Source organism: Hemicordylus capensis, chromosome 5, assembly GCF_027244095.1.
Source record: "Hemicordylus capensis ecotype Gifberg chromosome 5, rHemCap1.1.pri, whole genome shotgun sequence".
NCBI classification, from domain to species: domain Eukaryota; kingdom Metazoa; phylum Chordata; class Lepidosauria; order Squamata; family Cordylidae; genus Hemicordylus; species Hemicordylus capensis.
Genome location: NC_069661.1, coordinates 17,453,937 through 17,474,789, shown reverse-complemented (window position 1 = coordinate 17,474,789; position 20,853 = coordinate 17,453,937). Strand labels below are relative to the sequence as shown.

The 20,853-nt window shown below is 45.7% G+C and overlaps 1 protein-coding gene across 3 annotated transcripts in view; it reads left to right on the top strand.

Moving 5' to 3' along the window:
• Nucleotides 1-20,406, top strand: part of PRKG2 (protein kinase cGMP-dependent 2) — a 96,786-nt gene extending 76,380 nt beyond the window's left edge. The window contains exons 1-10 of one of the 3 annotated variants that reach the window (XM_053251224.1): nucleotides 2,984-3,081; nucleotides 3,989-4,139; nucleotides 6,585-6,721; nucleotides 9,771-9,860; nucleotides 10,613-10,754; nucleotides 12,523-12,686; nucleotides 14,926-15,048; nucleotides 17,569-17,631; nucleotides 17,835-17,901; nucleotides 19,673-20,406. In XM_053251224.1, coding sequence (XP_053107199.1) covers nucleotides 4,032-4,139; nucleotides 6,585-6,721; nucleotides 9,771-9,860; nucleotides 10,613-10,754; nucleotides 12,523-12,686; nucleotides 14,926-15,048; nucleotides 17,569-17,631; nucleotides 17,835-17,901; nucleotides 19,673-19,768 — 990 coding nt within the window. In that variant the 5' untranslated portion in view covers nucleotides 2,984-3,081; nucleotides 3,989-4,031 and the 3' untranslated portion in view covers nucleotides 19,769-20,406. Of the gene's footprint in view, nucleotides 1-2,983; nucleotides 3,082-3,988; nucleotides 4,140-6,584; nucleotides 6,722-9,770; nucleotides 9,861-10,612; nucleotides 10,755-12,522; nucleotides 12,687-14,925; nucleotides 15,049-17,568; nucleotides 17,632-17,834; nucleotides 17,902-19,672 lie in introns of those variants that run through there. The other 2 variants (XM_053251222.1, XM_053251223.1) reach the window with 2 other exon arrangements.
• Nucleotides 20,407-20,853: the final 447 nt, after the last annotated feature.

Genomic DNA, 20,853 nt, shown 5'->3' with positions numbered 1-20,853 from the left:
TCCCATTATTTACTATCAGTTCCTTCAATTTTAATGGAATATCCAAATAAGCATTAATGCAGAACATGAATCAGTGTTCAAGTGTGGAAATTACCATTGGCATTCTGCTGCAAAATTTTCTGACCCTCACTTCATTACGATAAACTCACAAAAGGCTATTGAGAGATGCAATAAAGCCAGATGACTGCTCATCAAACAAATTACCATTTCAGACTTGAGGTATCCAAACAGAGAGAATGCAATCAATATTTAATGTCTCATGAAATGTTGCCATTAAAAGGGGGCTTTAAATAGAACTGTAGGCAACAGCCACAGCTTATCTGCATGCTGGTTTGACATCTGGGAGGAGAGAAAGCCTCCCAACTTCTCTGGAAAAATTCATGTCCTTTTTCTGATTGAATCTTCTTCGATTTAACTTTTTAACCCCTTTGTTCTATTCTTGATGCCAAGGTTTACACATTGTTTGTCCCTGTTAGAAGATACAAAATGCTCTGGTACACACTAACATCTCCCTCTAACATGTAAAGAACCAACTCAAAGGACATTCCAAATACTGCAGGGTATTCTGCCATCCTGATGCTACTGAGACTATACCAAAGTTAATGTGATGTTGTGTCCCGGACAAGGAATGCAGAACATCTGATCTGCCTCCCGAACAGGGAACCGTCCTTCCAATCCCTTACTGTCATCTATAGGCCAATGCAGGGTTGTCCTGGACATTACTCTAGTGCAGGGATTCTCGATGTTGGGTCCCCAGATGTTATTGGTCTTCAGCTCCCATAATCCTCAACCAAAGGCCGCTGGGGCTGGGGATTATGGGAATTGAAGTCTAAGAACATCTGGGGACCCAACGTTGCGAATCCCTGCTCTAGTGGATCTAAAGGCCATGTAGGATGCTCTGTAAATATGAGCCTATGCACATACGCAGCTCCTGTACAAACAGGCTTCTCCCATTCACTTCAGTTGAAGGGGCAACTTTGGATGCAAAGAGATATGCATGCAACAGAGATGCACCCTCCACTGAAACCAGTGGTGACCTTTTTTTACCTTCTTATCTAACAATGAGCCCTTCCTCACAACTAGTGAGAAAGAGCTACCCTCTCTGTGGGGAGGAAGCCCAGAAAAGCTTACCTCCCCACAGACGATCCTCCAGGCTTCCCTGGGTGGGTGGATCACCTGCCCAGACAGCCGGTGGCTCCAGGGGTCAGGGTGCTGGGATGCATCCCCCCCCCAAAAAAAATACCATAATGCACCACACAGGTTTGCGGTGCATTATGGGGATCTCCCCTCTCCTTCCTGAGCTCCCTGCAGTCTGGCAGCCGTGGCTGCAAGCAGCCATGGCCGACAGACAATAAAAAACCGGGGTTAGGAGAGTGCTCACTCTCCAAACCGTTTTAGAGGGAGGCTTCACAGGTGGGTTTGCCGTCGTGGTGCTGCCAGGATCAGCCTGCTCCCAGCAGTTCACAAAATTTTGCAGCAGAATGCCAGTGGTAATTTCCACACTTGAACACTGGGCTGGGCTCCCTTAGCCTGGTTTTGCACAAGCGTGTGAATAGCCTCAATATATCTCTAAACCACCTGTAACCAGTGTCTCAAAGCAGTTCACAATCAAAATAAAACATCCATAGTTTTCGTTTCCAGGGCCCATGGCTGTTGCAGTGCTGGAACCTGGGGGTGGCGGGGGGTGGAAGTCCTGGCTGCCAGCTCCAAGACACCCCTCCTTCTTACAAAATTACACCAGCAGGTAGAGGCAACCATTTGGTCTTGTGTGGATTTGGTACCCAGCCAAACATTAGATCAGAACATATATCATTCTGTGGGTTATAGTCCTAGAATAGTTAGAGATAAAAATGGTTTGTATTGGGCCAGTGTTAGTCACTTGAAGTGTTTTGCAAATGTTCATACTGCATAAAGGTTCTTGGAGATCAGGGCTGTCAAAGGTCCCAGCCCACAGGCTGGATCCAGCCCCTGAGCCATTTCTGCTGCTGCCACCACCATTTCAGGGGCCAGTGAGGACAGCAAGAAGCTGGCTGAGCTGCCGTGCCCAAGAAATAGCCGCACTTCTTCTCCCTGCTGCTCCAGTGCTCCTTAAGCGCCCCATATGTCTTCTCTCCAACATGACACATGTTCATCCCCCACAATACCGCTATGCTGCCCCAAGTGCTCCTTACTGCTCACCACACTTCTCTCTGATCTCTGAGCCCAACCAGGAAAGAAGGAGCTGGGGCAAGAAGATTTGAGAGGAGGGTTCAATGGGAGGGAGGGAGAACTGGTGAGCTGGCTGGCTGAGGTATCTGCAGGTCACAGGTAAGTGTGTTGTTCAGAATTTATTTTCTTTTTAAAAGAACCTCCTTCTGAGCATGTTCTGGTTTAAAAATTAGTGCATTCAGCTAATTTAATTGGCAGGATTGTCCATGCAAAAGTTGGTATCTTCAGCTCATAGGGAAGTATGTTGTTCAATGTTGTTGTTTTAAATCAACCTTCCCCTGAGCATATGCTGGTGTAAAAAGAGGAGAGAGGGAGGAAGAAAGCAAGAGGGTGAGGTGCCAGGTGGGTGTGAGAAGACCGTGTAAGGCGGTGCAAGGCAGGTGCAGCCCCCTGGAGGTGCACTGGAATCAAACCTGGCCCACCACATGATTTGAGTTTGACACCCCTGGTTTAGATATTTAACTCTTGGAAGGAATTGGGGTGGATCGCGGGGTGTAGGGACAATTGAGACCACAAGTACGGCAGTATCATCATGACTATCGCTGCTCTGCCTCTTCCTGGGGGCTGCCAACCGCCTCCCCCACACCCATGATTCCAGGGCTTTCTTGATTACAGTGAGAAAAGGCAGCCCCTTTAAGGCAGGCCTGTTCTTGCTGGCATCTGCACGGCCCCTCCCCACTGAGCTGGTGCAGCTGTGCTAGCTCAGTGACATCATCAAACTGCACTATGTAAAGCAGGGAGGTGCGTTGAAGGCAGACTGCTGGGTGGCAGTAAAGTAAAGCGTGTCGTTGAGTCGAAGTCAACTCCTGGTGACCGCAGAGCCCTGTGGTTGTCTCTGGTAGTAGCAGCAGCAAAAAAAGGAGAAGAAAACAGGTAGGTTGGTGGGCTGCCTGGGGGGCGCCCGTCTTCAAATCTCCATCCAGGGCCACCACCAGCTTTGCCACGCAACTGGTAGATTGTACCCCATTTCAGAAGGAAAATTAAAGGAACAGGTTTGCATCCAAGTATCTATAGACAGAAAGAGAAATTACATTAGTACCACAGTATTTTGTGGGGTCCCTTGGACCCCTGGCATTGTAAGTGCATAGTGCTTTCAGTTTCCAATGCAGTATAAAGGGGATTTATTTATTTCATTTCATTTAGTTAGTTAGCTAGCTATTGACTTGTTTTTCAGATTTGTAGACTGCCCCAAACTACCATCTCTGGGAGGTTTATATCAACATAAACAGATTAGAAATGAAAACCTTAAAACTATTTAAAGTTTAATTCAAGTTGGCAATACCATATTAGTGGTATATTAGTCATATTCATATAAACTGCAGTTTTAAACAGTTTTCTAGGGTGGGGGTTGGGGGCGGATGAAGCATCTCTGGGCACTTAACCTTATTGATTGAGTCTAACCCAGAACATGGAGTTGCAGAACACTAATGACCAAGTTTACTAATTCCCCCTGCCCTTCTCAGATGGGGTATGATCTACCCTTGTCCCTTCCTAGAGTTAAACTGCCATCGAGGAAGTTAAATCTACTAAAGTTTTTTTTTAAGTGTGCATGTGTTTTTAAATTTAGTAATATTCTCCTTCAGTTTATATCTATCTCACATCAAGAACCACTAGGCAAAGACAGAAAGGAAGTGTAAATACCCAGGGTATGGTAAATATAATATATAATGCATGCGGACATCAGCAATGGTTCTGAAAGGCTGTCAGACCGCTGCAGTAATTCTCGATTGCATGCTCGGAGAGAATGAACTGAAGAAGATATTTTATTCCTCTAACACAGAGTTTCTTCCTTGGAGCGACTCCCCAGTGATGTCTCTTTGGAGATGATACAGCTGAAAGAAAAAGTAACCCAGTTTCCTTCCACCTGCCCATTTCAGAATCTGGAAATTGTTGCTACTCTGGGTGTTGGTGGATTCGGAAGAGTTGAGCTCGTAAGAATTTGTCCTTTAAACCTCTGAGTTTCTCTTTCTTGATCTAAATGTTTCTGCAAGCTACGCCAGCATGAGAGGTGGTATACTTCCAAAGGCTTCAGAATTCCCTCTTTGAAAAGTTTGTTCAAGTGCTCTTAGAACATCTATAAGAAATAATGAGGCTCCTTGCCCACCCAACTCCCACCCTTCCTTACATTAGTACAGTTTTCTTTTTTCTTTTTAAAATTTTATTGGTTTAACAGTCCAATTACATTTAATTAAGTAAATATTGACTTCCCGCTTACCAGTCTGCACGGTTAATATTAGCTATACAAATCTACCATTGCTCTAATAATTCAAAACACATATACTCCACATTGCAAACTTGATTTTACCCTACCTAACCTGCTGTTACTAAATTTCAAACCCTGCTGAAAGGTCCATATCTGAAAAAAAATAGTTTTTTAAATATAGTAAGAATGGCTCCCAATCTTCCTTGAAACATTCCAAGTTTTCATCCCTTATGAGTGCTGTAAGTTTTGCCATCTCAGCGTATTCCAACATTTTTATCAACCAATCGTATTTTGAGGGCATTTTATTATCTTTCCATTTCTGTGCATATACTATTCTAGCCGCCGTGGTTGCATACATAAAAAATGTTAGGTTTATTCTGGAGAGCTCTCCTTGCATTATTCCCAGCAGGAAGGATTCTGGCCTCTTAGGAAATGTCATTTAAAATTTTTTCTTCAACTCATTATATATCATATCCCAAAAGGCCTTTGCCTTCCCGCATGACCATCATATATGAAAAAAGGTTCCTTCATTAGTACAGTTTTCAAGCTGCCAGTGCTGGATCGGGGGTGGCCAAGGAGAGTTGCTCCAAAGAAACAACAACCTGTGCACAGGCCGAGATCTATTGTACCATACTTACCTGAATCCAAGACTAAGTTTCCCCCAGATATTTGATGTTAGAAACTGGGGGGTCATCTTAAATTCAGATTTCTCTTCCTTTAGAGTAAATACAGGTATAACGTGTATTTAACCTCTGTTATTAAGGGGGTTATCTTAAATTCAGAGTCGTCTTCTGTTCGGATAAATACAATATTCAGCAAAGCATAAGCAGTGAATTACAAGCACAAGTCCCACTGTTTTCCATAGGAGTCTAGGAGGCTATTCTCACGACTGCGCAGAACCGGACTAAGGAAAGGCAGCCCTCTTCTGTGCGGTCGTGTGCTGCAACAGAAGCCACACGGCTCCCAGCTACACACCTTTAAAAATACCCCTCCACTTGAACCAGGTTAACGGAGTGGGTGCTCCGCTAACCTGTTCTTTCCCATCGTGAGATGCCACGCTGTGGCGACTCACGAGGAGACCCCTGACCGGGAGGCTTCAACAAGCCTCTTGGCCTCAGGGGGTCTCCCCAGAATGCCCTACACACTCGCGCGGGGCATCCTGGGACTTCCGAGGGCCGGGTGGCGCCTGGTGCCCACCACCCTTACCGGCACCATGACGGAGCCGGTGATTGTGTGGGCGACCAATCTGGCCACCCAGGGACGGCTCCCTGCTCGTGTGTGGGGAGAGTGGGCTAAGCCCACTCTCCCCGCAAACCACCTCAAGGCTCTTCACTTTGCTCATGTGAAGCACCTTTAGGTGTGCTTAACATTCTGTGGATGGTTGATCTGTATGGCTGACAAAACTATTCATACAGGGGATCCACAAAGGATGATATCTTTTAGACTATAACTATAATAAAGACATTGCAAGATTACATTCCTTCCAGGTTCTTGTTGATAGCTGGGAAGATTGGTTCTACCAAGGCTAGGACAGCCCGATCAGTCCCAATCCCAGCACTTGGCGACTGAATAGTCCGGGATTTTTACCCTGGCTGATAGAGGGGTAGAATGACACGCTTGCTCCCTTGCACCCCACTTGCCTATCATGCAAATGCTCCAGCTGCCTGCAAGAGTTCCCAGTAGCAGGGAATCCCGCAATGCACTATACTTCTGGTCCAGTGTATTGTGGGATGCTAGATGACTTCCTCCTCTGGCTCCTGGTTCTGCTGCTCGCCACTGTGCCGCTCATGTGCTGTGTGACAGGTAGGATCCTGCCTCCCCACCAGCCCTCCCTGTAAGTTGGTCATGAGAACGACCTTAGGATGTGCTCTGAAGGCACATGATGCAGCAACCCTGCTGAAGCAGGTCTAGCTTGGGTCAGTGTGTGGATGGGAGGTTGCCTGGGAACTCTGTACACCACCTTGGGTTTCATCAGGTCAGAAAGGCAGGATATAAGCATAGCAGTAACAACAAATAATCTGGGGCACAAAGCATATCGTCAGGAAGCCTTTCCTTTGGGTTTTCGTTTTATGGCCAACAGGCTTAGAATTATATTCTGTTTACTCTGAATAGATTTCAGGAAGCTGCCAAGAGAAGTTTGTTCATCCCTTTTGGTCATATTTCTTGTGCTCAGGTTAAAGTTAAGAATGAGAATGTAGCATTTGCCATGAAGTGTATCAAGAAGAAGCATGTTGTGGATACCAAGCAGCAGGAGCACATCCACTCTGAAAAAAGAATTCTAGAAGAGGTCTGTTCTCCATTTATTGTGAGGTAAGTTGCTGGTGGTTTTGTATTTGATTTTAACAAATGCTATAGCCAGTGAAGCAGCCCAGGTATGGTTTAGTGTCGAACTGTGGCCCTCCAGCGGTTGTTGGCCTACAACTCCCATCCTCCCCAGTCACAATGGCCAGTAGCCAGGGATGGTGGGAACTGTCAGCCAGCAATAGTTGAAGGGCTGCAGTTTGACAGCCCTGGTTTCATCATTTCCAGCTTACCCCATATACTAAGGGTTCTCAGACTTAGTTCCCCAGATGTTGTTGAACTTCAGCTCCCATTATCCCTAGTTACAATGGCTTTTGACCATTGTGGCTGGTGATAATGAGAGTTGTAGACCAACAACATCTGGGGACCCAAGTTTGAAAACTCCTTCCATGTACTGTAACTCCATGTCCACACCCAGCCTTCTGATCACTCAATAGACTGCAGTCATCCCTTGTCAATCATGGTTTTCCCAACCGCGGTTTTGAGTTTCCATGACTAGGAAATTGTGACCGGTCTCACCAACCATAACCTGAGTATCTGCGGTTTGGTGAGGATTTTTTGTGCAGGGAGGGGGGTGTTTGCAATTTTGCGGGGTTCAGAGGTTCACTCTGCTCATTTCTCTTGCTGACTTTGCCGACTACTAGTGATTTAAAGTGATTCCTGCCGATTTGTGGGGTGGGTTCAGAAGTACTTTTTAGTGATTGGTGTGTGTGTGTTAAAAAATGTCCTGAGTTTCAATCTGTGTACTCCTCTTGATGACACTTGGCAATTTTAAGGGAGTTTTGGGGATTGGGGGCAACTTTTGAGCATTTTTCCATTTTATTTTTTGGTCTTTTCATGACCGCGGTTTCCGTAACCCAGTGTTTCCCATAGACTTTAATGCCTCACCAACCGCAAATTTGCCAACAGCGAGGTTATGCTGGAACGGAACCCTCGCAGTTGGTGAGGGATGGCTGTACTGTATTTTGCATTTCATTACTACACTGGATGGGAACATCCTAAAAAGCTCCTCAAGATCATATCACACTTCTCCAAATTATCATCCCTTCTCAACTTAATTCTTTCATATAATATCAGGGTTAGTAGACCTAAGAGTTATCAACCAATACATTAGGCAAATGAATTGATAATAAAAATTCCTATATAGTAATGCCCCTAAATTAATCTATGGTTCAACCATACTTTGATACTGTGTACAGTTTTGGTCCCTGCACCTTAAAAAGCTAGGAAAGATGTTGAAAATGGCAACCGAAATGAACAGGGGGCTGAAGCAACTCCCCTATGAGCAAAGACTGCATCGTTTGGACCTTTTTAGTTTAGAAAGAAGCCAGGTGAGGGACATGATAGAGGCATAGTTTCACACTAGTGCAAAGCTGTTGCACGAATTACCTGTGCTAAGTCTGGAGTTTGCATTCAATATTAGTGTTGCACTATTAGAAGAATTTGTACACAACAGCAGCACGTTTCATTTGTTTTAAAGGGAATTAGTTTAACCCGTGCAGAGCATCTGTGCGCTAGTACTTGATTGCTCCCCTCACCCCCCCGCCACAGCCCCCTCACTTCAGAAATCTCTCCACCCTCACCTGAGCCATGCTCCTGCTCCTCCTCTTTCTCCTCCATCCTGTTGCTCCTTCCCCTCACCTCTCTTGGTTGCAGCTGCGGCACTGCTGGCACCAATTGGCCAAGCCACAGCCCCCTAAACTCAGATACCTCTCTACCCGAGCCTCACTCCTGCTCCTCCCCACAGAAACAGCAGCAGCAGTTCACTGGGCCCTTCCTAGCTGCTGCCGCCATGGGTGCTCATTCCCCTCAAGACGCTGATAGGCCCAGGCCCATCCCTTGCCTGCCTCCCTCCCTCCGCTAATGGCCTCGGTAGCCACGAGCAGCAGCTGCAGTTGACTGGGCCTTTCCTTGCTGCTGCTGCCATGGCTACTCATTCCCTTCAGGCCGCTGACAGGCCCAGGCCTGTCCCTCGCCCTTCCTTCTTTCTCTCTTCCCCTCCCTTCTTTTTCTCTCTTTCTCTCTCCTCCGCTCACTCTTCCCCTCTATCTTTCTCCCCCACAAACTTCCCTAGTTAACAGATCTTGTTCGTCTTGTTTCCTCATCTAATCTGTACAGTGGCTGCCTCCTTCTCCTGAAGGGGCACTTTCTTCCCTCACAACCCCTCTCTTCGCAGACCCCTGCCCACTATCCTTTATTTATATATCTATATCTATTCATTCTTCTCTCCTCTGCAATCAAGAACATCTTCTGAACAGTAACAGTTGCATTCCAACTGACCTTTAACTATCACAGGCTCCTTCCCCCTATCTGCATATGGAATCTCCACTGCCCAATCACTATGGTGCTTCTCTTCTGTTACCTCCAATTGGTGAAGCCCTGGGGCTTGCCACATACATCTTTAATTTTTTCTTTCTTTTTAATTGTTATTGGTGGTGTTGTCTACCGCCTAGAGTCTTTGGAGGAAGTGGTATATAAGAAAAAATAAATACTTCCTTAGCCTTTCATATAGAAAGATAGATAGACAGATAGATTTCTGTGCAAATTGGTTTTTAGCACAATCACAATTACAATCTTGTTGTGTTAGCAACAAAAAACTTTGCTTTTTACACAAAAAGAAAAAAACTTTGCTTTTTATACAAGCCCTTCGTTAGGCTGTCAGCCATTTTCAGGTTCTGGTATCGTTTATGTATTGATCCTCTGGCATGTTTCCTCCTCCAAAGAAGCAGTTACAGCTATGGAATGATGTGAAGGTGCCGGATGCAGGCCACCTTGCTGAAGTTAAGTGGGTCTGGGGTTGGTCAGTGCCTGGATTGGAGACTCCCTGGGAGACCTCACATATAGTGTCTTGGCTTCCATTATGGAAGAAAGACAGGATATAAATATGCAGGATATAAATATGTATTAGAGCAAAAACCCATCGGATGCAAGGAAAAGGGGGTCAGTTTTCAAAATAACTGTTGTGGATATAGTTAATTTGCGTGGATGCTAAAAGGTTTTTGCTTTAAACTAGAATTGCTTGGATTTTGCTTTCTTTTCCCTTTTCATCTTGCTTCAGATTGTACCGCACTTTCAAGGACAACAAATATGTTTACATGCTCTTGGAAGCCTGTCTTGGAGGTGAATTATGGAGTATCCTCAGAGACAGGTAACATAACATCAAACATTTTTGTTTAGCATTTTTCTTAACATGTTCCTGTATGAATAATAAAATACTAATCAGTGCCTACTCTGATTAGAAGCATCTCTCCAGGGCCTCAGGCAGAGGTCTCTCTGGCTTACTCCCTGAGAGGCAAACTGTATGTGACATTAATCCAGTTGTTTGGCCCAGTGACTGACATCCAGATTAATGCTGTGCTAGTGCAAATATATTGCACTAGTGCAAGGATGTTGCACTAGCTAGTTCTGTTGTTGGGAGATTATGTTCTGGAAGAGTGGTGCCTGGACAACCCGTGGTGTGTCTGCTGCTGTGGAACCCCTTCCTCAGGGATTAAACAGGGGTTTCACTGCAGTATCTGTTGCAGAGAGTAATGCAAAGCTATCTGTTTTCCTTGTTGCACAAATGGACCAAGAGAGCAAGAGACTGTGTAGCACTGAGCATCCACTCAGCTATGCAAACTTCTTGCATCATGTGCACATTTTTGTTCATTGCACTAGCGTAGTGTAAATAGATAGAGCAGATCAGTACAGGGACTATTTTATTTATTTATTTATTTATAAAATATTTATACCCTGCCCCTCCAGTACACTACTGCACAGGGTGGCTCACAACAGGTTTGCTTACATGCACCTGCAAACATTTTCTGCATGCATAGAACACGAGAGCTTCTGTTTCCTGCTTAATCTGTAGTTCTATCCATAATCAGAGTGATAAAAGGAACACGGTTAACATTCTTTCAGAGGCAGCTTTGACGAAACCACAACGAAGTTCTGCATTGGGTGTGTGACAGAAGCGATTGAATATTTGCATCGTATCAGTGTTATCTACAGGGACTTGAAGCCAGAAAACTTAATTTTGGATGCCCAAGGGTATATAAAGTTGGTAAGTTTATCTATAGCCATATTGCAGGGAGAGGCTAGTTTTGCATCTAGCACTATGCTCACCAAATTTATTTCCTGGAGTTCGGAGACTGCTCTTCCTTGTGGATTAGAAAGAAAATATTACTATCAGGGAACTCTGAAGTGCTGGAATCCCTTCCCCAGGAAAATCTGTCAGGCTCCTTCTTTCTCCATTTTTAGATAGATATTGGAAACTTCTTTGTTTTGGAATGCTGCTTATAACTGATTTCTGTTACAAAGGACAATTTGTTTCATTCTTGTTTTAATGCTGCTGTGCTTTTTTATGTGTTGTATTTTAGTGTACATTTGCTTGTAGACTTTTTTTTATATGTAATATGCTTTAAATCCATTTTCCCAGCATGCATTGATTCCCCCCACATCTCACATTTGCTTTCCATGTCGAAATGTTTATTCATGAGAATGCTCCTGGAAATTCCTTGCCTGACCAGAATTGTAAAGTGGGAAGAGATGATACAATGGGGGGGGGGACTATGAAGGCCCCAGGGCCAGATCTGCCCCTCAAAGGAATAGCTTGCCAACCCAGAGGCAAGAAGTGTGTGTGGACGGAAATGGCAGGTGTTGAGAAGGAACATTTTCCCTTGGTGGGGGATGGGGGTAGGGGCTGGCCATTTTAAACCCTCCTCCTCACAGTACCCTCCTGTCAAACTAGTGGTTGACCTGGGAATTACACCCGTAACTGCATGCACACCCATTTGTTGGTTCTTGATTAAGCTATATGCAGCATAGCAAAGCTTACTCTGAGACGTAGTGGACTGGGGAAGGTGGGAGAGTGTGGCCATCTCTTGAGGGTCTGTTTGATGCAGTAGAGTAAGGTGAGGGGCCAGCTGTCCCATCAGAAAGTGACATCATGAAAACCAGGACTTCGTTTCATACTCTGGAAAACTGCATTAAAGAAAAGTGAGATTCAGGGTCTCCCCTGCTAACGGTGCAAAGAGGCAACTTTCAAGTGTATAACTTTCTTATATTTAGCTGGCTGGAGGGGAGAGCAACTGTCCCTGTCTCACGGCAGCATAGCATCCCTCCAGTGGCTGTTGCTGGTGTCTGCCTTGTGTTTCTTTTTAGAGCCCTTTGGGGGAAGGAACCATCTTTTTCTATGTAAACTTAGGTAAACTGCCTTGAGAACTTTGTATTGTAAAGTGGTATATAAATAGTAGTAATATACACTGAGGCTATTCCCACGATCAGCCAAAATCGGGCTAGGGGAGACTAGCCCGATTTCGGATTATCGTGGGAGCCACCGGGCTCGCAGCTGAGCCTGGTTGCCTCCCAGCGGTTAACCTGCCTAAGTACCCCTCCCCTTAAACCGGGTTTGCGGAGTGAGCACTCCACAAACCCAGTTTTTCTGATCGTGAGTAGCCACAGCGCCTCCTGGCTCCGGGGGTCTCTGTGCTCGCGCAGGGCATACTGGAGCTTCCGGGGGCCACGCGGCCCCTGAACTCCCCAGCCCCCACCAGCTCCGTCACGGAGCCAGCAATCGTGTGGGTGGCTGATCCGGCCGCCCAGGGTTCCCGCCCTGCTTGTGTGCAGGGAGAGCGGGCTTAGCCCACTCTCCCTGCTTAGCTCCCCAAACCGGATCTCACTGATCATGAGACCCTGCTCATAGTGTTCAGCCTGTGCATCCTCCATATAAAACTGTGTTACTACATGCTGGAAACATTTTCCCTGCAGCAACAACAACAACAAAATAACCAAATGCCTATAGCACAGTTTCTTCTGCTCTTTCCTCTGAGGTTGATTTTGGGTTTGCTAAGAAGATTGGCGCTGGACAGAAGACCTGGACCTTCTGTGGCACTCCTGAATATGTGGCCCCTGAGGTCATTCTGAACAAAGGACATGATTTCAGTGTGGACTTCTGGTCTCTTGGAATACTTGTCTATGAACTGCTTACAGGAAAGTAAGTGCCTTGTCATTTATTCCAGGCTTTGGTCAGAGCTTGTGCCTTTTCTAAGCTGAATAGTTCACAAATAAGTGGTTGGTTGTTGTTTTGCCCAAGTGTTATATGTTAGGGAGGAGCCAAAGCTCAGTGGTAGAGTAATGCAGGCAGAAGGGTCCAGGTTCAATCAACTGGCAGCCCCACTTAAAAGGATTTCAGGTAGCGGGACTGGGAAAGAGCTAACTACTGATGGTTGGAGTAGACAGCAGTGGGTTTCATCAGAGGTTTCCAGTATTAGAGATTCCAGTATTAGACTCCTGCCTGCAACCTTGGAGAAGCCGCTGCCAGTCTGTGAAGACAATACTGAGCTAGATAGACCAAGGGTCTGACTCAGTATATGGCAGCTTCCTATGTTCCTAGAGTTGGCAGGAACCTTGCAGGTCTTCTAGTCCAACCCCCCGCAAGCATATGCTATAAGCATCCTTGTCAGATGGCTGCCCAGCCTCTGTTTGGAAGTCTCTAGCGAAGGAGAGCCCACCCCTGCACAAGGCAGACTGTTCCACTGTCAAACAGGAGTTTTCCAAGACAGCATGACTTACCGTAGGTTTCCTGTGAATCCAAAGTTGCTCCCCTGCCCAAAAAAACCGATGCAAAAGGGATTTTTTTTTTAAATTGGGCTACACTCTAACACACGCTGAAAAACCCGAATTGTTTGTGAAGGGCTCCCTGACAGCTCACAGGGACTTTGGGGTAAATGTGGCCGGTATGTGAACGCACACCCTCCATTCTGGAGGAGATGCGAACTAAAAGCTGGGTGCGAAAAACTGCCTACTCCTTAGGAGATCCCTCCCAATATCTGGCTGAATCTGCTTCCTTGTGATTTCAACCCATTGGTTCTAGTCTTGCCCGCAGGAGCAACAGAAAACAAGTTGGCTCCTGCTTCTGTGGGACAGCCCTCAGATATACTTTTTTCCTCCTTTGCCTGCCAGTGCTTTCCCGAAAGTGCTTCCCTCACCCCTCCGCCTGTTTCCCTCCCAACCCCAGCTGGGCCTACCTCCAGTGTCAGAAGGTGTGCTGGATTCTAACTGTAGCCAAAACAGAATTTACGTTAACAGCACAATATCATACGTGTTTGTTCAGAAAGAAAGGCCAAACTGCATGGCACATTAAAAGCTTAGTTAAACAGGGCCATGCTAGTTTATCTTTTTTTTCATTGCAGGCTGCAGGACGGTAGCAATCGGGATTAGACCATGGTGCAAGGGGGATTTTTGTTGGGGCCGTGGTGCATGAGGACCGCGGTCCCTTCAAGCTGCTGTTTACCCTTCTAGAGCAAATCCCTACGTGGGAGGTGGGCGACTTCCATCAGGATCTCAGTATGAGAGGATAAGGTTAACCCCTGCTAACTGGGCAAAGAGGCACCTTTTACCATGGTGATTCTCTTTATTTAGTAGGGGGAGAGTAACTGGCCCTATCCACCCCCAGCACAGTACTTCCAGTGACTGTTGCTGGTGTGTGTCCTATGTTTCTTTTTAGAATGTGAGCCCTTTGGGGACAGGGAGCCATCTTATTTGCTTTATTTCTCTTTGTAAACCGCCCTGAGCCATTTTTGGAAGGGCGGTATAGAAATCGAATTAATAATAATAAAATAAAAATAACATGTACCACAGTCTTGATCCTTCACCCTCATCCCACCTGCAGTTGCTGTTACAGTGAAAAAATATATATGCAAGGCCAAGCTGTGTTTAACATAAGGTATAAGGGCTATTCTCACGATCCTAAACAGGGTCAGAGGAGTGCCAAGCCAGGGTAAGAGAGCCCTGCATGCTCCTGTTTGGTGGCCGTGTGCATGCAAAGATCAGGGTATGAGGAGAGGAGAATGGCCACGTGGGAGCCAGGTAGGATGGGTGCAGCCAACCTACATTCTGCCCTCAGCATTTTTATCAAGGGTGGACTGAAATCCACCCTACCCAGCTTCCACCTCCCACACAATCGTGCTTCCCACCTTCTCCCTTAATCTTTACAAACACATGATTGCCACTTGGGAGCATGCCCGGGTCTCCTACCTACCTCTGATCCTGTTTAGGGTCATGAGAACAGCCCCATACTTTGGCCCAATTTCCCACCATGTTCAGCATTGGCTTTCCCCCAAGTAAGTCAGTGTAGAATTGCAGATATTATCGGCCTTTTTCTCTGAACCGTTTTTTCTTTTTCTTTTCTTTTTCTTTAAATACTCTCCTTAAAATCTTGACATCTGCTCTAGTCCTCCATTTTCTGGGGTTGATCAAATGATGACCTACAATTTGATTCTAAAAGGTGTTGAAAGGCTGGATTTTCCCAGAATAATAACAAAGCGGCCTGAAGATCTGATTCGGCGGCTCTGCAGGTGAGAAGGGCAATTTTGTTGTGAAGGCATGAGAAGAATGCTCGAACAGTTTTCTATTCCTCTTTAAGCACCTGGAATCAAGAGTGCTGAATTTCAATCAAATATATTTCTTTCTTTTTTAAAAAAAGTAATTGTATTCTTGCTTGGGTAGTATTTATTTTTAAGTTAACATATAGTGTAGAGGTTCTCAAACTTGGGTCCCCAGATGTTGTTGGACTACAACTCCCATCATTTCTTGGGCACACTGGAGGATGGGAGCTGTAGTCCAAAACCATCTGGGGACCCAAGTTTTAGAACCCATGATTTTGACGTGAACAGGAACACAATATTTATTGGGAAATGTTGTGATGCTTAATTATTACTGTTTCATTGCATTGTCCACTTAGGCATTCTGTGGAAGGGTAGAGATATAAATTTAAAGTAACCAGTATGGGAATGTATACCCTCAGTAGAGCGCCTGTGGGCTTTACCAGGCCTCCCGAATTTCCCTGTTTGGCCTGCTGGGTCTCTGCCTCTTCTGCTCAATTTTAGCTGACTATAAGAACCATTGTGGCCTGTCTTTCCATTGCTCTGTTCACATGAAACCTTTCATCCCGGTTGCTAAGCAACTAATGTAAAACTGAGCACTTCGCAATGAAGCACAGGACTATTAAGCCATTTTAAGGCACTGATCCTGCAAATGCATGTAGTAAGGCTTGGACATTCCTGCTAACTTGCTTCTAGGTTAAGACTGAGATGCTGAGGCCATGTCCTCTTAGATCAGGGCTGCACAACGCCGGCCCTCCAGGTGCTGTTGGACTACAGCTCTCATCATCCCTGGTGATTGGCCACTTTGGCTGAGGGTGATGGAAACTGTAGTCCAGCAACATCTGGGGGCCGAGGTTGTGCTGTCTTGTCTCAGAAATTTTTGGGGGGAATGATTCGGCATGTCCCATCTCTGCATTCCAAATGGGACCATTGCTCATCTGGTCTGAAGACCCACAATGCAACAACCTTGTTGAAGCTAAGCAGGTCCGGGCCTGGTCAGTACCTGAAGGGGAGACTGCCTAAGAACCCTGTGTCTGCTGTCTTGAATTCTGTAATAGAGTAAAAGCAGTATATACTTGTAGTAAATAAAAATTATGTGCTGACCTCTTGTGTGGTAAAGTAAAAGAAAAGTGTGCCGTCGGGTCAGTGTCAACTCCTGGCAACCACAGGGCCCTGTAGTTGTCTTTGGTAGAATGCAGGAGGGGTTTACCATTTCCTCCTCCCATGCAGTATGAGATGATGCCTTCCAGCATCTTCCTATATCACTGCTGCCCAATATAGGTGTTTCCCATAGTCTGGGAAACATACCAGCAGGGATTCGAACAGGCAACCTCTGGCTTGCTAGTCAAGTCATTTCCCACTGTGCCATTAGATGGCTTATTCTTGTGTGGTAGATTACCACAAACTAGAAGATCAAGACTGGCACACTCTTCATAGCGGAAGAGCACGTGAATCCTGGTGTGGTACGTCACCTTCCCGTGACCCCCAACTTCAAATCCACTGGACGTGTTGAATTGGCATCTCCATGCCCTGAAGAATCTCCCATATGGCAATGACAAATACAATGATAATGTATATACTGCTTTTCTGCAAAAGTTCCCAAAGCGGTACACACACACACACACACACACACACACACACACACACAATGGCTCCCTGTGCCCAAAGCCCTTTGGGGACAGGGATCCGTCTTATTTATTTATTATTTCTCTGTGTAAACCACCATGAGCCATTTTTGGAAGGGCGGTATAGAAATTGAATAAATAATAATAATAAAAGGGCTCACAATCTAAAACAGAAATATAAGACAGACACCAGCAACAGCCACTGGAGGGATGCTGTGCTGGGTACGGATAGGGCCAGTTGCTCTCCCCTTGCTAAATAAAGAGAATCACCATTTTTAAAAGGTGCCTCTTTGTTCTGTTAGTAGGGGTGTATTTGTGCTCTTCGCTTCTTGCCTTATAATTAACTTCACACCTGCTGCAGTTTTAATATTGTGTTTGGATTATGGGAATATTCTGTCCGGATAGATCCGGCAACAGGGTCATTGGCAGTCCTGAGACAGATAGAGTCATCAACAGAGATATATGATCTGATATGTTCCAAACCCAGGCTGTTTAGGGAGAGGTCTGAAGCTGTGGCACTCCATATGTGGTTGGACTACAACTCCCATCATCCCCAGTCACAAAGACCAGGGATGGTGGAAGCTGTAGTCCAACAGCTAGAAAGCTGCAGTTTCAGATCCCTGCTCCAAATGGTCTGGGTCTGGAATATCTCAGATAGTACATCTCTGTGGATGAACAATGTCACAATGGCCAGGGGTGATGGAAGTTGTAGACCAACATCTGCAGGAGGGCCACAGCTTGATACCCCTGGTTTAGGGCTTTGGTAGGTAAAAACTAACACCTTGAAGCGAACAGGTAATAGTGATAATATTACTAAATGATGATGCATCCATATTATATAGTGTTTATCCTGTATTGTTTCTTTTAGACAAAACCCTACTGAGAGACTAGGTAATCTGAAGAATGGAATACATGATATCAAAAGGCACAGGTAAGAAAAGAGCAAGAGTGGTTGGGAGACCCATGCCAGATTGCTCTTTCCCCCACCTCCAGCTGTTGCTTTTATTGCTTTCAGAGCTAAAACCTGAAGGAGGAATTGAGTTACCTTCCCACACAAATGCACCTTTTGTTTAGGATTACATGCTCTGTGAAGCTGGTTTCACTGATCTTCTTGTTCTTAAATTTTCCTATTAGGTGGCTGAATGGATTCAACTGGGATGGACTTAAAGCAAGGAAGTTAACATCGCCTTTAAAAAGAGAGGTACCAAGCTCAGAGTCTCATCACATTGTCAGAGGTTCTCGCTCTTGCGTCTCCAGATGTTGTTAGACGACAGCTCCCATCATCCTGGATGATGGGAGTTGTCGTCCAACAACATCTGGGGATCCAAGGCCGAGAACCCCAGCATTGTGATGAATTTAATCAACTGACAATTGTGCTATAGACAAAGGGCCCCTGACATCAGTGAGTCTGTATTCATGGTCATGGAGCTGCCCCTTCAGATTTGGGTTTCTAAAGCAGCAGCATTTGTCTTCAGGGCTTTCCAAACTGTAGCCAAAGAGAGGGAGGGAAATGAGGGTGGGAACAACAGAGGGAAACAAGAGGTGTGTCTTGTGATTTGGCGACTGTGGGGCCGTATTGCCGCTCTGTGCTTTGGGTGCCAGATTTGGCTAGAGAGCTGCCTGTTGCTGTCCTTGGTAAAAAGTTTGTTGTTTAGATGGCTTTGTGCAGCATGTAAATCCATACGTTCAGGTGCAGTTACATCTGCTTGTACTAAGTTTTGGTTAGGAAGGAGGACTGAGGGCTAGGGACGTGCACAGAACTGGCGCCCTTCGAGCCGGTGGTGGTGGTGGCGGGGATAGCTTTAAGGACGGGGGAGGGTGCACTCCCCCCTGCACCACACTTCCCCCTCTGACGCTCTATGTAAAAATAGTCTGCCAGGGCACCAACGTACCTCCTTGACTCCCCATTAATCCCCCGACCGGAAGTGACCAGTGCATGTGCGCCAGGCATTTCTAGTCACTTCTGGTCGGGAGACCAACGTTGCAGCAAGGAGGTTCGCTGCCACCCCGCCAGACTATTTTTACACAGAGCGCCAGAGGGGAAGCACAGCAGAGGGGGTGGGGGGAGAGTGCACCCTCCCCCATCCTTAAAGCTATCCCCCACACCTTCGAACCGCTGGTCTATCGAACTGGTTCAGAGGCCTGTAAAAGGGCCTACGAACTGGTTCGTGCACATCCTACTGCGGGCTTAAGCCAAAGGCCACAAGGTCAACGAGTATAGCTAATGTGAGGGCTGCAAGATATTCCCCTTAAGGGATGGGCCCTAGCTCAGTAGTAGAGCAGTTGCTGGCATGCAGAAGGTCCCAGGTTCAGTCCCTGGTAGCATCTCCAGGTAGGGCTGGGAGAGGCTGTGAGGTTCCACCCTACGTCCAATAAAAATACATAGAACAAGACAAACAAATTACAATATAGAATAGAAAACAGTTTTCAAACATAAATTCCAAAACACATATAGCAACACCATAAACAAATTTAACAAGCAAATACTAAAAAAAATACAAAACGTCACAGAGATTCCCACCTGAAACCTTGGAAAGCAGTGCCAGTCAATGTAGACAATGGACCAATGGCCTGATTTCGTACAAGGCAGCTTCCTATGTTATCTATCTATCTATTTATCTATCTATCAAATTTGTACACCGCCCAAACTTTCGTCTCTGGGCAGTTAACAATAGCATAAAACAAGTTAAAAACATATACAAAAAACTTAAAACAATTTAACAATTCAATGTTAATGATAATGTTATTATAGTCCTAATGTAGCAGTGTGTTCCACGGTCTGACACAGACAGTTCCTGAGGGATGGTCTGAATTGAAGCCCGTCACAGAGGACATGATGATGTCCCAACATGCTTTGAAGAATGTGGCTAGGGAATTGGGCAAAACCTGCCCACCCACGATCATCACTGCTATTTTGTCCAACATCTCTTAAGCTGTTCTTTAAACTTGCTTCTCCTGTAACTCTGTTTTAGCTTTCAGGTCCAATGGATTACAGCCACTTTGACAGATACCCACCTGAACAAGGAGTCCCACCTGATGAGCTTTCAGGCTGGGATAAGGATTTCTGAGAAGACTACACTTGTTGGTCAATCCTTGTAAGCAACTACAGATTGTTTGCAGTCATTGCAAACATCCTTATTGAGAATGCAAAGCAACTGCATTCCAAACAGTGGAACTTTTGCATTTAGATTCCTTGGGTGTGGCTCACACCATAATTTGCTCTACAACTTCACAGCATGAAGGGTTTGTGTATAACAAGAAGCCCTTTGAAAGAGGGGCTGGAGATGGGAAAGTGTCACTCCCCAGTTAATTACAAACTGAATTCTTCATTCATCTCTTATAGAGGTGTGTAATGTTTTCCTTATGTCAGCATCTGTGTTCTGGCGGGCTTTGTATACAATGGCTTGCATACCACGCCAATGGAAGAGCAGGGCACATGCCCTGGCATTGTGTGATTGCAAACTTGTGATTGCAAACCCCTGCTAACTTTGGCAAAGAGGCACCTTTTAACGTGGTGATTCTCTTTATTTAGCAGTGGGGGGAGTAACTGGCCCTTTTTAGATTGTGAGCCCTTTGGGGACTGGAATCCATCTTATTTATTTGTTATTTCTCTGTGTAAACCGCCCTGAGCCATTTTTGGAAGGGCAGTATAGAAATTGAATGAATGAATGAATGAATGAATGAATAAACCACATCCTCGCTGCTACTGAGCTCACAGAGCCTACGTGGCTCCTTAGAATTACATCACGGCTGTATTAATGCCGCTCCCATTGGGAATAATGGGAGCAGCATCACAACAGCACTGACGCAACTCTTAGGAGCCATGGGGGCTCTGCAGGCTCAGTAGCAGCAAGGATGTGGTTTGGAATCGCACAGAGCCAGGGCATGCTCCCTGCTATTCTATAGACAGGGTGTTGCATGGTATGCAAGTCAATGTCACTGTGAGCAAGCTTCATCTCTAGAATTGAGAAAAGTAGGAATTCAAGAGAAAATGTCGAAAGCAGAGCAGCATTCTGATTGGCTTTGTGTGGGTGACAGATATGCCCTTATTGTTTCCACCTTAAAAGTAATTTACTCCTGGACAGTTTAGGCAAAATTCTGTCACTGTCAGTGCAGAGAGAAACCAAACTGACTGTGGAAAGCATCATAAGAT